We start from the raw sequence: 16,010 nt of genomic DNA on the forward strand, positions 1-16,010 counted from the left end.
AAAAAAACTTGATAACCTGAGCCAACTGCCAAACATTTGGCACAGGTTCCAAAAATAGGCACTAGACGCTTTTTAATGGAATACTTTTTATTACTGGAATTTATTTATTACTGGAATTAAATTATTACGATTAATGTGGGTTTCCATATAATATTTGCGGTAGGAGTCTGTCAGCAAAAGCTAGTATTATCCATACTGATATTATAAATGCGAAATTGTTATACCTCTTCACGCCCAAACCGCTGAACCAATTTTGCTGAAATTGGTATGGAGATAATTATTTAGAGTCCCGGGAAAGGAATCTAGGATACTTTATATCCCGGATAATTGTGCGGTCCCCGCGCCATAAACGAATCTTGGTTTATGGCGGACATCATATATATTGTACTGTATAATATTATACAATTAAATGAATATCAACGGAGTTGCGGACATCATATCATCATATTGTACTGTATAATATTATACAATTAAATGAATATTAAGTATACAATAGTATCTGATACGAAACTACTAATATTATAACTGTTTGTGTTATTACTTCTTTGATTATGATTAAATTAGGGACTGAGAAAGCAATTACTGGGCGCTCTGAATTTAATTAACATGAACATAGAATGAACAATACAGACAGACTTCTTGTTATGGATATACATATTATTTGGTGCTATTATGTTGTTGAGTTATGAACTTAGTCTTGTTCTAAGGGACCTATCAGACAGAGGGCGGTCACGGGTTCGAGCGTCGAGGTTCGAGGAGTCACACAGGAGGAATTTGGCGTGGTCAGAACGCCCCCTGTGTGAGTATCTCTATATTTAAAAGTAGAAACGAAGAACGAAGGAACGCAAAACTGACCGCTTGCACGCTTGATCGCGTAACCGATCTATTTGCAAAGTAATATATTATTTTTTAATTGTGACATCCTGAATTCACAATCAGGCTTGGTTTGAGCTTAATTGGGGTTTTAATTAGAAGAATAACGCTAAGCAGACAAATTATTAATTGTCCAAGCCAGTTTTATCCCAATTTGCCAAGCGCTTTTTCTGGCATATCAGACAAGAAAAAATCACTTTATAACTATATCGTCTGCACATGCGCAGCATGCAGCGTGGATTTTTGTTTGTAAGGTTAATTGACTTACTAGTCTGACAACCAAAAGTCGAAGTTAGTAGTAGATATTAGATTCCTATGACTCATTTTAAAGAAATGAGAGTAAATAAAACACATTGAAACATGTGGTTACAGCATGCTACAGTTTATAACGTTACATAAATCACACAGAGTTTTTGAGTAACGCCGGCGTAATAAAATTATTACGCGCTCATTACAAGCCATATTCGAAACTGCGTTCTCATAAGATTCTTTTTTCTCTTTACTTTTTAACGTTTACAGATGCATTCTGACACGTTTATTTAATAGTTTTCATTACCACTACATTTGAATTGTTTTATTTCGAAAGCATCGAATAGTTTTAGATTAAGCCAACGCCATTTTTATAGGCCGTTCATATTTTTGGCTTAAAAACAATTGAATTTTATGCGTGCAGTAGTTTTACTAGTCTATCCATACCAACATTCATCTAAATCGGTTCATTCGTATAAGCGTATAGAAAGGTAAACACAGACGACAATTAGACAGACATACTTTCGCATTTATAACATAGGTAGAAAGAAGAAGGAAGGATAGTTTCAAATCATTATACTAAGCTTGCGCTTAACAATTCGAACAATTTACAATAACGTAAACATCTTCAAACTATGCACACAACAAGTTACTAGTGAACATTTAAGACGTTTTAGTAGTTAAAAAGAAGTTTGAAGGTAAGTTTTTGCAAACTGTCGAGAGCCCCGAAGTGCTCTCTCATTAGCAACCCGGCCTCGGGGGTGCTTAAGGTTTATAAGTAAACGTACAAAGTTTGTAGCTTTATTTATGTGACTTTATGTATAGAGCGTACAGCCGGTGCCCCCGCGCAAATAGCCCTCTCCACGTACACCCCGGTACGGCGCGGCGGGGAGTCATATTTCGAGGGCACTCGTGGTAGAATATTTTTCTTTGTCAACTCCGAGCCTCCGGCACGTCCTCTTCGAATACGGCCGTTTGAGGCCGCTAATGTCGAAAACCACTAAATCTTCCACCATCTTTTTTCATACAAAGGCGGTTTCGCTTTACGCGAGAATCATAAGACCCATCTTCCTAACAGTAAATCCCATTGATCTGTCTTTTTAACCCCGCCAAAAAAGAGGAATGTTAGTTTTACGTGTGTCCGTGGTAAATAGTACCGTACCATTCAAACTGTTGAACCATAATAATAATAATTCAAAATCATCAACTTTCATCATCAGTTTCAACACAGCCACAATTTTCCTGCAGTGATGCAGGAAAATTGTGAGCTTTACTTTAAATTTCCTAACATATTATTTCGTCCATCCTTACTCCATTTAACCCAAAATATTATTTATCTGTTACTTATTATTAATTCCAATTAAGGCAGCCATTTGAAACCGCGTTTTTAACACGCGTTTGTATCATAAAAATTGGAACGCATCAGTGGGTATACAAATAATATAATATTTTATGACAAAGAGTATAATATAATTTAAGATTTCGCAGAAGCGTCATAACTTCATAAGGGAGACATATGGGGACACCGTTAAGGCGTGTGTCGTATATTTTTTTGAATTGCAAATCATTGGCGGCACGCGTTTACGAAATAAATTATTACTATTAAAACCAAACACCAAATTATACCAAGCAGATGTCGTTGCTGCGGAAGATAAATTATTAGAGTAAGAATATTGTATAAGCTACTGCCTAATTATCAACTACTTCTGTGAACCCTGAAACAGCAATTTTTGTCGTATAAAAATTAAGAATTAAACTAAACATGTTTTATCCCATATTTTGTAGTCTTTGAAAATTATATTTTTAATATTCGTATATATTTATTGATTTGATTTGAATAAATTGCTTGATAAATTAAAACGAAAATTCTACATCTTAGATACACGGTTAATTCAGCGGTCTGCTGTTGCATTCAATAACATAAGTTAATAACGTTGAGAAGACAGATTGATAATAGTGGTATTAATATATTTATTTCTACTACAGCAATTTCTGAAGTAATTCTTTAGTTACAAAGGTAATAGGAGTCAAATTGCGAGAACGGGCCCAATCAACGCTTGACGAATCAAACGTGTATAGCAAAGAATATAGACGGCCATTTTCCAGTCTTACGCTTTTCAATGAAAATTGTTTCACATTCATAATATTCGTTAAGCGACTTTTTACCTTACTCCCATGATCAGTACGACTCGATTTGTCTGAATGAATTTACGTACGTGTTGAAATTCTACGTCCTTTAGCCCCTGTAATAGGAGCTATAATTTGCAGGCTGCAGGAAAGGGGCCAATTTTTCCCTGAATTAGGGTATTCGAATTGTGCGATAACTGACGTTAGTGACATTAAATTACATTTTATTTACACAGGCTGCAACATTGTTAGTGTTAAGCCGAGACTAGTCGAATTTTTGACCGACTTCCAAAAAGGAGGAGGTAATACGTTCGGCTGTATGTATTTTTTTTTCTTAGTCGTTTTGCTTAATGTGCAACAGCTTGTTAAAATGTCATGTCTTCTCTTTCATTCATAAGAAAAACGAAAGAGGTAACGTAATACTCATGCGAGCATTAACTTTAACAGTCGTTCGTAAAATTGGGGCTTAGTATAACAATTTTTAAAATTAAAAAAGCTATAATGACAACCAACCTCCCAAAGAAGACGGCACATTGAGAAGGAGCAGATTATCACGCAATGAATAAGTATTAGTTGTTTAGAAATTGGCTTCAGTTTACAGCGCAATCAGCACGGTCCTACGAGGCGGTCGGGGAGGCCGGCGGAATATTTATGTATGGCAACCCCAGCCAAATTCGACCGGTCAGCCGCGGCGCGTGATGCGAATACTCCATTGTTCCTTTAAAATTGTTCCTTTTGACCATGTCGATTTCCATTTATAACAGACTTTAGCCTGTAATCATCACAAAGACAATGAAAGAAACGGAGAAAGTTTGTGTCTTTAGATAGGTGCTATCAGAGAAACTAATTCATAATAATATACAGATGGTGGACCTACGTAACTTGGTTGGGTAATGTCAAGCCTGGCCGTCAGATCTTGACTTATATTGACTTTACATAACCAAGCCAAATATCGTAGATTGTCCGCCATCAGTCTACGAATAGATTATAATAATATCTCTGGTGGTAACTTTTTTCCATGATATAATAAGAGAATGTTTGATATGAATTCGTGTGTTTGGCGTATGTATTTACTCAATATAAACGAACAAATAATGTTTGTGTGCATTGAATCATGTGGGCTGATTTACTTTACATAGAGGTACTAGATAATATTGTGTAAAGCAAAATCAGACAGATGTATAAGTGTACGTGGGAGAGCCATGCTTCGGCACGAATGGGCCGGCTCGACCGGAGAAATACCACTTTCTCACAGAAAACCGGCGTGAAACAGCGCTTACGCTGTGTTTCGCCGAGTTAGTGAGTTTACCGGAGGCCCAATACCCTATCCTATTCCCTTCCTACCCTCCCCTATTCCCTTCCCTTCCCAGCCCTACCCTCCCCTATTACCCTATTCCCTCTTAAAAGGCTGGCAACGCACCTGCAGCTCTTCTGATGCTGCGAGTGTCTATGGGCGACGGAAGTTGCTTTCCATCAGGTGACCCGTTTGCTCGTTTTCCGCCTTGTTTCATAAAATTTATAAGAAAATTATAGAGATACTTTCAAGTCACATAGGATGGTTTTTAGGGTTCCGTACTAAAAGGGTAAAAACGGGACCCAATTACTAAGACCTCGATGTTTTTCCGTCTGTCTGTCTGTGTCTCCAGGCTGTAACTCAAGAACCGCTATACCTAGACTTCTAAAATTTTCACAGATTGTGTATATCTGTTACCGCTATAACAACAAATACTAAAAACAAAATAAATTTAATATTTTATGGGGCTCTCATACAACAAACTTGTTTTTTTTTTGCAATTTTTTTCTCGATACTTATCAATAACGGCAAATGGCAATACATAGGCACTTGAAAATGAAATATTCAAGAAGTACTCAGTTTTATATTTTGTACTTTAATAATAATAATTAATAATAAAATTTAAATAAATCCATACAAAAAACACAATTTTCAGCCTATTTTTGCTCTATTGTGGTACGGATTCCCTTCTTATTACTTACTTGGCCGATTTTTATTACAGAAAAATGTGCTGTTCCCACAGAAACGCAACAAAAATAAAATAAATAATTTATTATTTTAATTTTAATAACTTATTTATTAAACACACTACGAGAGTAAATAGAGATTTAATTAAAGTTGTAAACTTATCTAAAGAGGGCTTCCAGTTCTTAAGTTTAAAGCGTGTTCTTCAAGCAATAAAGTACCTCGGCTTAAAAAGCTAAAGTTTTTAAATAACACATAATCTCCTTAACTATTCTTTGTTACGTTTTAATTGCTATTATTTTATAGTTTAGAGTTTAGACTCTAGGCTAGGCAGTAAAATTGTATGTACCAACGACGAAATTGGTCCGCAGGCAGTCGACAAACCTATTTTATTTGACTGGTCTATGTCAATTCAATTTTAGTCGTAATCTGTCGGCTGGGTTTAACATAGCACGACCGACGAAGGCCCGCTATCTGCTTATTTAATCAACTTCTCTGATCGTGCACACAAGTATAGTAAAACTTAAAAGTATAGTATTAAGTAAAAAAATAGTATTAAGTAAACTTAAAAGCGATTGGCGATACTATAATTAAATTGCCCTGTGGTAGGCGGCATTGCCCTGTGGTAGGCGGCATTGCCCTGTGGTAGGCGGCATTGCCCTGTGGTAGGCGGCATTGCCCTGTGGTAGGCGGCATTGCCCTGTGGTAGGCGGCATTGCCGTGTGGTAGGCGGCATTGCCCTGTGGTAGGCGGCGCAGGTACGCGGTGATCTCGCGGGTGCGCTAGTTTTTAATAAACACAAAACTTTGTCAATTGCTCTCCCGGGCCGCATGTGTAATTTAGCCTTATAATTATGGATGCCTTTCGTGCTTCTACCTGCAAATTAAATTTCATTAGCGTTATTAATTTAATTAATTTTATAACTACATGTAACTGATACTACCTGTATTGTGTTTCAAAAAAATTGTAGTTTATATTTTATTAATTAATGCTTAGAGTAAATCTAAGTGATGTTAATAAAATTTCCCTTTATTGTATAATTTCCCGTTATTGTTAACAAATGTGTATTTATTTTGTAAAATTAAATCAATCAACCATCTGTTATTTAAACAAGCATTGAAATATTATTATGTACTAAACTTTTACATACTGACAGTGTAATATATAATATGTAATATATTATAATAATATACACTCTTTCAAGATTAAATTAACCTATATCTATAATTATTATAATGGAGAGCACTAAACTATAATTAATTAAATTAGGTACATAATTAACAAACACAAGATTAACAATAACAATTGTTTGGAAAAACACCGGTGGATTTTGCTAATTTTTTTAATTATTGCTAATTTTTTTTATATTAATATTAATTATTAATAAAAGTCAAGTGATAGAGCTAAGAGCTTAGGGACAAATGACAATGAAGTCCTTTGCAAATAAAATGCGGTGTGTACTAAACGAAGTACTGCCTATTCATATTATATTACATTGTGACTGAAACATTGTTAGGAAAAAAAGACAGGAACGATAAAGTCCTAAGCCACATGGCGGGTAGATTCGACACAGAACGATATCTTTTTAACACCCTAGAAACTCCACCCAGCTTGAGTGACCCCTCTCCACCAAGCCAATATCACAACATCTAAAGGCAAAGGGTGGAGCAGCATAAAATGTAAGGAATATATATATATATATATATATATATATATATATATATATATATATATATATATATATATATATATATATATATATATATATATATATATAGATGTTGTGATATTGGCTTGGTGGAGAGATGATATATATATATATATATATATATATATATATATATATATATATATATATATATATATATATATATATACAGTGTGTAACAAAAATAAGTAATAATACTTTAGGGTGTGTACGTGTTCCTTGTAGAGAGTTCACTGTGAAAGTAGCAGCGCTGAAAGACCAATTTTTTTTTCACTTTTGTATGGGGAAACTCGTGACGCTCGGGCCCTTGCCCATACAAATTCAGAGCTGCTACTTTCACAGTTAACTCTCTACAAGGAACACGTACACACCCTAAAGTATTATCACTTATTTTTGTTAAACCCTGTATATAATATATTACTTATATAAAAAAAAGTGTCCATGGCGTGATGGACCACAATTAATTTAAATTCATAATATTATTTCAATTATCCTTGGTGCGAAAAATCTTTATAATAAAATAACAAAAAAAGGATATGGACGAACAGTCCATAGGCGGCCACAAATTTATAATAAAAAAAAATATAAAAAAAAAACATTGTTAGGAATGGTCCTCTACAAACAGTCATTAAATATTGGCACATTGTTTGATGTCATGAGCATTCTCTCCTAATTTATAAAGTTACTTGAAAGAGTTTATAATCGTGGGTTGTTTTTAAATTTAATTTAAAATTATTATTATAATTTCACTTCAGTTCTGCCTGTTTTAATGATAATAATGAGACGTGAGTGGAAGAATCGAACAAGTAACATTTCGTAACATACGGACAATAACTCATTTTTTCCCTTATTATTTTCATAAAATTTGTAACTTATCTACTTCATAACCATATCTGGCTACACATATAATTCACAGTTTTTCTATTTAAAATATTTTTTCCGGCCCTAAAGCCTCCATTTAAGCAAAAAAACGGATATTTTTATGCTACTTACCTTTTTCTTCCACTCACGTCTTTTTTATTATGTTGCTATACATATTAGTTTTACTATCTTATGTGGGGGACTCCAAGTATCTTTATGTCAAACAACGACTGAGCGTGAAGAGGTAACAGCTGTCTGTTATCTTTTCACGCTAAAACTCAGCAGATTCAGCGAACTGACTCATTAAATATGTCTGTACACCACAAATATAGATCAAGGTAGATACCGCATGTGTATGTACTTCGCGTGCCATATCGCGTTCCCAAACGACGAGCAATGCTCGTCTTTCGAATATCTGTTCTTTAGTCTGCTATCACAATCGGACACCAATCGGAATTTCAAAATTGCCTAAATGCCTAAAAGTGCCGTATTGAGCTGTAGAAATTCAAATACAAATGCTAACTTAGATAATGGACACGATTCTTATCATTGCATTACTAGTAGGTAGGAAAAAAGTGACACGATCGTTTTCATACAAATGAAGTGACATGCGGTATCTATCTTGATCTATGTCTGTGCTGTACACTCATTTATTAATAATATAATGAATTAGCATAGAATATAAATAACTATTGATAATATTTAACTATCCTTTTGCCGTAGAGACATAGAAAGATATTTATGAAGCCTTTACAACTCTATTTTCGAACTTCATATACATTTTTATATTATGCAAAAACGATTGCATGCCTGTATCGGAAGATAATTCAAATTGAGAATAAAATATCCAATAATCCGTGTACTTAATTTTGAAAGAATCCATTAACTGCCCCGACTGTTAGCCGTAATCCGGCTAGGAGATATGGTAAAATAAACCAGTGGTATTAAGCCACGCAAATCGGGATCGGTTATTCGGCAATAATAAAAAACCGGAGCCAATAACTGGCTATAACCTGAGCTGAGCACATGTGCCGGACTTAGCCCGACTTTATTGTGAATCGTTTAATTTTACAGCTATGCATGAGCTTCGTCATATAAAATTTTTAATATCCTCCATAATGCTGGTAGATTTGTGACCTTATTCAGTACTTTCAACCCTTAAAGCTTAAATATCGGTTCACGGCTTAACTTTAGTCAAAAGGCAACGCATATTTCTGAATTGATCCTTAAAATATATCCTTAAATATATATTAATATTTCTGAATATAAGATGCCATGTAGCTTAGCGCAGCTCGAAGTTTTCACTCTGACAAAAAATCTCTTGAGTAGAGAAAAATCTATTTCAATTGTTATTTAAAAATGCAGCGACGCGTCGCATCACCTGCGCATTGACAAATTAAATTTTATGGATCCTCATTCTAAGATATTTTATTATTATGATTTGCTGAAAGAAACTTATTTTTATAACGGGCAATTTATAAGTACATAATATTATATCTTTAGAAAATCAGTTATGAATTCGTTCATAACTAATAATAAAATTATTGTTCTTTCAAAATTCATCCCCGTTTTATTTTGCTATTTTCTTTGCGCTGAAAGTTGATAACACGATGCGTCACGTCACACGTGTTATCGCGCGGCCCAACTGCGCCATGTATGAAGTTTAAATTAAACACTGGTAAGGTAAGACGCACACTTTTTACTTGTTTTCTTTCAATTTCATATAAAACTACTCGATATTATCGGTAATTTAATTTTGTGTCTATTACGATTATTGTTGTCTAATTGTAATAACCGTGCTAGATAACTAGGATTTTTTAGGTAAATAATTAATTAAGTACTGAAAAATAATTGAAGTAAGAAAATCTTTGTATAAATTTGTATAACAATCAGCCATTATAAATATTATGTACAACAATTGGTCGTTACAAATATGACTATTGAACTATAGAATCATTTTACCATAGCTGAATTTCTCAAATACGTAAAATGAACTAAACATCAAAGTAAAGCCTTTAATTATTGCCTCAATACTAACAATGCTAATAATAATTATTAATAATCGTATAATAATTATATTATCAGAATTCGTGTCAATTATAATCAAATTGTGTTTTATTACGGTCGGTAACCTTAGCATTAATTACACCGAATTAATATGGCACATAATTTTCCAGTGTGCTGGCAATAATAAAGGCCACGTGCTATTGTTGCCAGATGCTGCCAATGATCTTTGTTTGGGTTATCCGGTAGATTAGCCCATAAGACCACACATTACGAGGCAATCAGTGCTAATTTAAAACAGATTATGACCAACTTGAAATTAAACTTTTGGTTTTCAATTTATTAACATTGGAAAAGTAAAAAATACTTTCTGACATTATGTTGACCAATAAAACAAAAAAAATGAAAAATCTGCAAGCTTCTGCGCCCGGCCTTATCTTTATAAGTTCTATAACATAGTTTTAATAACGTTAATACTCTCTAACGATGATTATCTTCTGACGCAGGGGAACTATTAGGTTTTTAACTCAATTCCCATCGCCCGTAACCCGACCGCCGCCACCTTCACACAATTATTATTGCTTCTGAACTTTAACTAAATGAACGGTTTACTTTATAAATGGGCGTTCTTATCATGATCGTCCTTCGCCCTCCCCTTGTTTATCAAATGGACAACAATTATAATATTATGTTAAGCTGTTCGGATTTATTGTTTAATTAGTTATTAAATTTATTTAAATTTCATTATTAATTATTAAAATTAAAAATTCAATACCACTGAGTATTTTGTGAACATTTCAAGTGCCTGTGTGTTGCCATTATTTATAACGAGCAAAAAATAGCAAAAAAAATCACTTTTGTTGTATGGGACAATTAATATAAATATTAAATATTTAATTTATTTTGTTTTTAGTATTTGCTGTTATAGCGATATAACAGCTATACCTACACCATCTATGAAAATTTCAAAAGTCTAGCTATAGTAGTACTTGAGTTACAGCCTGGAGACAGACAGACGGACAGTCATCGAAGTCTTAGTAATAGGGTCCCGTTTTTACTCTTTGGATACGGAACCCTCAAAAACGGGGAAATTTATTTGAAAGGGTATCACAGACTATTGGAGAAATTTTAATGTTATTTGATACAGATAAAAAGTAGACCACGTAAAGGATAGGATTTTTAGTGGGCTAATTTGTCTGTGAAATTCCTAATTTACGCGTAACATCTAGTTCGGATAAGATAGTAGGTACTTACACTAGAATATTACAATATTAAATCTTAGAAGCATTTATGAAAAGAATAACACTTGAAGAGTTTGAGTAAGTTGAAATCCTCACGCGCTTGAACTTCACCCATTGTTTGACTCAAAGATAATTTACAATTATTATTAAAATGTTTGGTGCAAGTGTAAGGAAATCGACTTTCATCATGAAAATGTTCAATATAAAATTGTAGCTATGACAATGTCAATAGATGTTTCCCACAATTCAGCTGAGCTGAAAGTTTTACAGTGTACAAACTATATGTACCAAATTTTATTAAAATCCGCTTAGTAGTTGATTGAAAGAATGGATGGACAGAATTTCCACATTCTATAATTATTGTAGTATGGATAACTTAAATATAATATATAGGTAATATATTTATTATTTTTCTTAGGAACGTAATTTATCCCATGAAGTTTTTAATTAAAGATATATTATATTTATAATAATGATTATGTTATAATATACATTATATGATAAATTATTATTATAATATCTATCCAATACCCATCAATGTTAAAAATATATAAAATCTTTATACTTGGGCAACATTTTTACATCTGGCGCTATGTTTAATGAAAATTATTTGAGAAAATTCATAAGTCAAGTTTCTCGCATTCAGTGAATGTTCAGTCCTTTTGTGATTCATACGCATAAACATTATAATACATATTACTATGTATCACAAATATTTTAGCTATAAGATTTAAGTAGAAGTCTTCAAATTGTTGAAATATTATACGGGCTACCGACTATCGCGTATGTATAATGAAGGCAACCGAGTGATATCGGTAAAGAACATTAGGTATTAAAAGTAAAAATCAAATTTCAACATACAAAGTGTCAACTTTTATTAGGACGTGTCTTCCAGCATATTTTGTAGTGGCGCAGTGTCACTCGGGCTGAAGAAACAAAACTGCATCTGCAGCTGTATACCTACAGGGTTGCTTTGGCGCGATGACATTATAATGGGCGAAAGTAAACGCGAAGTACCTGAAAATGACCAGCGATAGTTTTCATTGATGGTTGGTTCAAAGGACACTTAAATGTCGGATAGAAGGACATGATTGTGAAATATCTGTCTCTTAAACTATAGGAGATAGTTGATATAAAATAAGAGAAGAACCTATTTCACTACCATACCTCTACAAGATATTCTTATTTCGGCCACGCGCCAAAAATGTCTTTCAGGATTGTGCTCGCGCTGATTTAGCAAAATGAACACGAAGATGACGGCTCAGTAGGTGGGCCTTGACAGGCAGATGTATCTTTTTAACTCATAAACAGTCTACACGCGCCATTTTCTATTTTTAAACTTCAAATGATTAAAAGATAAACAGACGATATTTTTGTTCTTAGGTATTATGAAGGTAAAATGAAAAGGCAAGTCACAATACACGTTTTCACATTTTTATGAAGTTTTGTGGCTCGCCTCATGAATAGGATCGTTGGCACTACATAATATATAGTACTATTAAAAAACCAGCCAAGTGCGAGTTGGACTCGCCCATGAAGGGTTCCGCAGCAGCAATAAGGTATATTTTTATGAAATTAATAGGCTTTTGATTTATTTTCATATTTCAGTTGATTAAATGAAAGTTAAATTTTTACCATTTATTAGTTAAAGGTTTACCATTTATGACGTATAAAAAAAACTACTGGCTAGATCTCGTTCGAACCAATTTTCGTTGGTAGTTTTTGTAGTAATGTACATCATATTATATTTTTTTTAGACTTATCATGTCCCTACTTTAGAAGTTAGGGGTGGGGGGGGGGGGGGGGGGCATTTTACCACTTTGGAAGAGTTCTCTCTTGCAAACTATTCAGGTTAAAAAAGGTAAAAAAAAAATTTGTTTCAGTTGTATCTATGGGGACCCCTAAAATTTTTAATAATTTTTCCATTTTTCTATCAAAATCTTAAAGCGGTTCATAGACTACATCTACTTATCAAGTTTTAATAGTATAGCTCTTATAGTTTCGGAGAAAATTGGCTGTGACATACGGACGGACAGACAGACAGACAGACATGACGAATCTATAAGGGTTCCGTTTTTTGCCATTTAGCTACGGAACCCTAAAAAATATGGCCAAATGACGGACTTACGTAATTAGGTTATGACAGATAACGACTAACTTTGACTTAACCGACCAAGTATGTTAGGTCTGCCAACTGCCTATAAATACATATTATGTACATGTAGGTAGGTCATAGGTGTATAGGTGTAACGCCTCCGTGGTCTAGTGGTATAGAGCGCGGCTCTTGACTCGGAGGTCGTGGGTTCGATTCCCGCGTTGGAAACATGTTATTTCCAAGTTTGGTTAGGACGATGCAGGCTGATCACCTGATTGTCTGACAAGTAAGATGATCCATGCGTCGGATAGGCATGTAAAAAGTCGGTCCTGCGCCTGATCTCTCGCCAGTAGTGTCGGTCTTCCGTCCCACTGGGTTATGAGAGTAAAGGAACAGAGAGTGCTCTTGTGTACTGCGCACACACTTGGGCACTATAAAATTACTCCTGCGTAGCTGGCCTGGTTTCAATGAAACCGGCCACCGTCACCGAAACCGGTGTGGGAGCTATTATTATAGGTGTATGTATCAAGGGTTAAGATCATATTAATATGGATTTAAATAGCGTGATAGATAAATCTTTGGTGCGTCTAGTCTAAGTTGTATTAACATTTCATTTCGGCGAAAACCTTAAAAGATATTCCTTTGAAATGCTAAAAAAAGAAAATCCTTAACGAAAATAGTTTGAGCGTCGGTGGATTCACCTCAACGGTCCCTCGGTGATTTTGAATGAATGGCCATAATCAGTATTTAGTTACTGGGGTCAAGAGACGTGGCGTTTTCAAAGGTCCATAAAATTTAAAAGTAAATTGCTGAAAGCGTTTAAGTAACTTAGGTAAATAATATGAATGAGTGGTATTGAATGAAAACGTTATCGTTCACTATGTAGGCTTTACTTAGTTTTTTCAAGGCCACACAGTATAATACAGGAACACTGTACATTTTCGGGATAAATCATAGTCTTTCTTTGTGGTCTCTACGTTTGATTGTGCCAAACTTCATCAGAAACAGCCTCTTGGAGTTCAGCCTCAACAGTTTTGGAGTATTGAATCTAAGGGTCGATTCAGACCGCAACGTGACGAGGCGAGGCGAGGCGCAGCACGGCATAAATTTGTATGTTTTTTTTAAATGAAATAAGGGGGCAAACGAGCAAACAGGTCACCTGATGGAAAGCAACTTCCGTCGCCCATGGACACTCGCAGCATCAGAAGAGCTGCAAGTGCGTTGCTGGCCTTTTAAGAGGGTATAGGGTAATAGGGGAGGGTAAGGAAGGGAAGGAAATAGGGGAGGGTAGGGAAGGTAATAGGGTAGGGGATTGGGCCTCCGGTAAACTCACTCACTCGGCGGAACACAGCGCAAGCGCTGTTTCACGCCGGTTTTCTGTGAGAACGTGGTATTTCTCCGGTCGAGTTGGCCTATTCGTGCCGAAGTATGGCTCTCCCACGTATAATATAAATTTGACAAATTTTCCAGAAATCCATATTAATTTAGAAATGCATCTACGCGTCGCGTTGTGGTCTGAATCAACCCTTAATACTCGTAGCTATGTCCACACTATGCGCTTTCGTCTTAAATTTTCGCCATATTCTTTTATTCAACTTTCATTTTGGCGCATTCAATAATTGAATGCGTCACCGAACGCAACGCCAACATTGTCATTTTTGATTTTTGGATACGGGCAGAGGGCATGCGTCGCGGGCATGCCTCACGTTCGCTGTTGACTGCGCTATAACGCATGCCCTTGACGAACAGAAAAATGCACAGTGTGGACAAAACTAATATACAATAAAACATTTCTATTTATAATTATTCAATATTCATATCAACATGAAGTTCTCCATAGTTTTAGCTTTATCTAGCATCGAGTCCTTTAACAATGTAGAGCAGTAATAACTGTAGCTTGCTATGACGCTTATAGTGGCAAATGTCGAGTGAAAGCTTCGCAAGCGGAACTGCTCTCACATACTAGTGGTACAATATAAACAGTATGCAGTACAGTAAGACTATCTTCGTACCGCCGCAATGTAATTTGTAGAGTACGGAATGTCGCTCCCAACTTATTGCCAAGTAGGACTCTACAGTCTACACGTTGGCTCATTGGCTCAATTCACTGGCTTAATATGTACAGCGGGCTTTAGACCCCGCAAATCGGGGCAACGCACAATTATTGTGGTTTAAGATACATACAGGGGCGCAAAATAATGCAATACACTGTCACATGCGCATAAAACTTATCTCTGTGTTGAGCGAGTCTGATTTCAAGGACACGACCACTACTGTACTGCAACTGTAACTGTACGACCACACACGCCGGCCATGCTGACAACATTATACCAGAGCCGGCTTCACCGACCGCTGTATCGGCATTTAACCTCGGTTTAATGGTGGATTACGACCATGTGTTAAAATTAACTAAACAATATCTTACTCAGACAATCCTTTATTCTTTTACTACTTATTAGTTATTTGGAATGATCGCACACAGTAAGTTAAAAAGTAGTCTACTACTTGCTAAAAATTTAAAATATTTTTGACCTAAACCTTCCTCACAATTCACATTTTTATTTCAGTTTAAAGAGGTGAATAGATACCTAGCATACACCTGCTGTCGTCAATGTAAGAGCTACGTCCATTTGTTATTTGCTCTCGCATCGGGACCTAAATTATACTCAGGCGTATACCTTTACTCGCTGCGCTGATCTAGACCAAGATAAATGATCTATAAGATAACTCGGCATACTCCGAAACCACCGTACGATACTCAATGAACGTATTTTGTCATTACTGTGCAGCAATTAGGATTTATAGCAATACAAATTATTGTTTATGAACAAAAAAGTGTATGTTCTAAAAACTCATATAAACAATTGATTGTAT

The 16,010-nt window shown here is 35.0% G+C and overlaps 1 protein-coding gene across 1 annotated transcript in view; it reads right to left on the reverse strand.

The window, feature by feature from the left end:
- LOC121726087 overlaps positions 1–16,010 on the reverse strand; it is a 31,578-nt gene that overhangs the window by 8,297 nt on the left and 7,271 nt on the right. Inside the window, exons 3-4 of the mRNA XM_042113316.1 lie at positions 10,233–10,278; positions 5,827–6,009 (exon numbers count right to left, since the gene is read on the reverse strand). Of these exons, the coding sequence (XP_041969250.1) occupies positions 5,827–6,009; positions 10,233–10,278 (229 nt within the window). The remainder of the gene's footprint in view (positions 1–5,826; positions 6,010–10,232; positions 10,279–16,010) is intronic.

Source organism: Aricia agestis, chromosome 4 (genome assembly GCF_905147365.1).
Source record: "Aricia agestis chromosome 4, ilAriAges1.1, whole genome shotgun sequence".
Taxonomy (NCBI): Eukaryota; Metazoa; Arthropoda; class Insecta; order Lepidoptera; family Lycaenidae; genus Aricia; species Aricia agestis.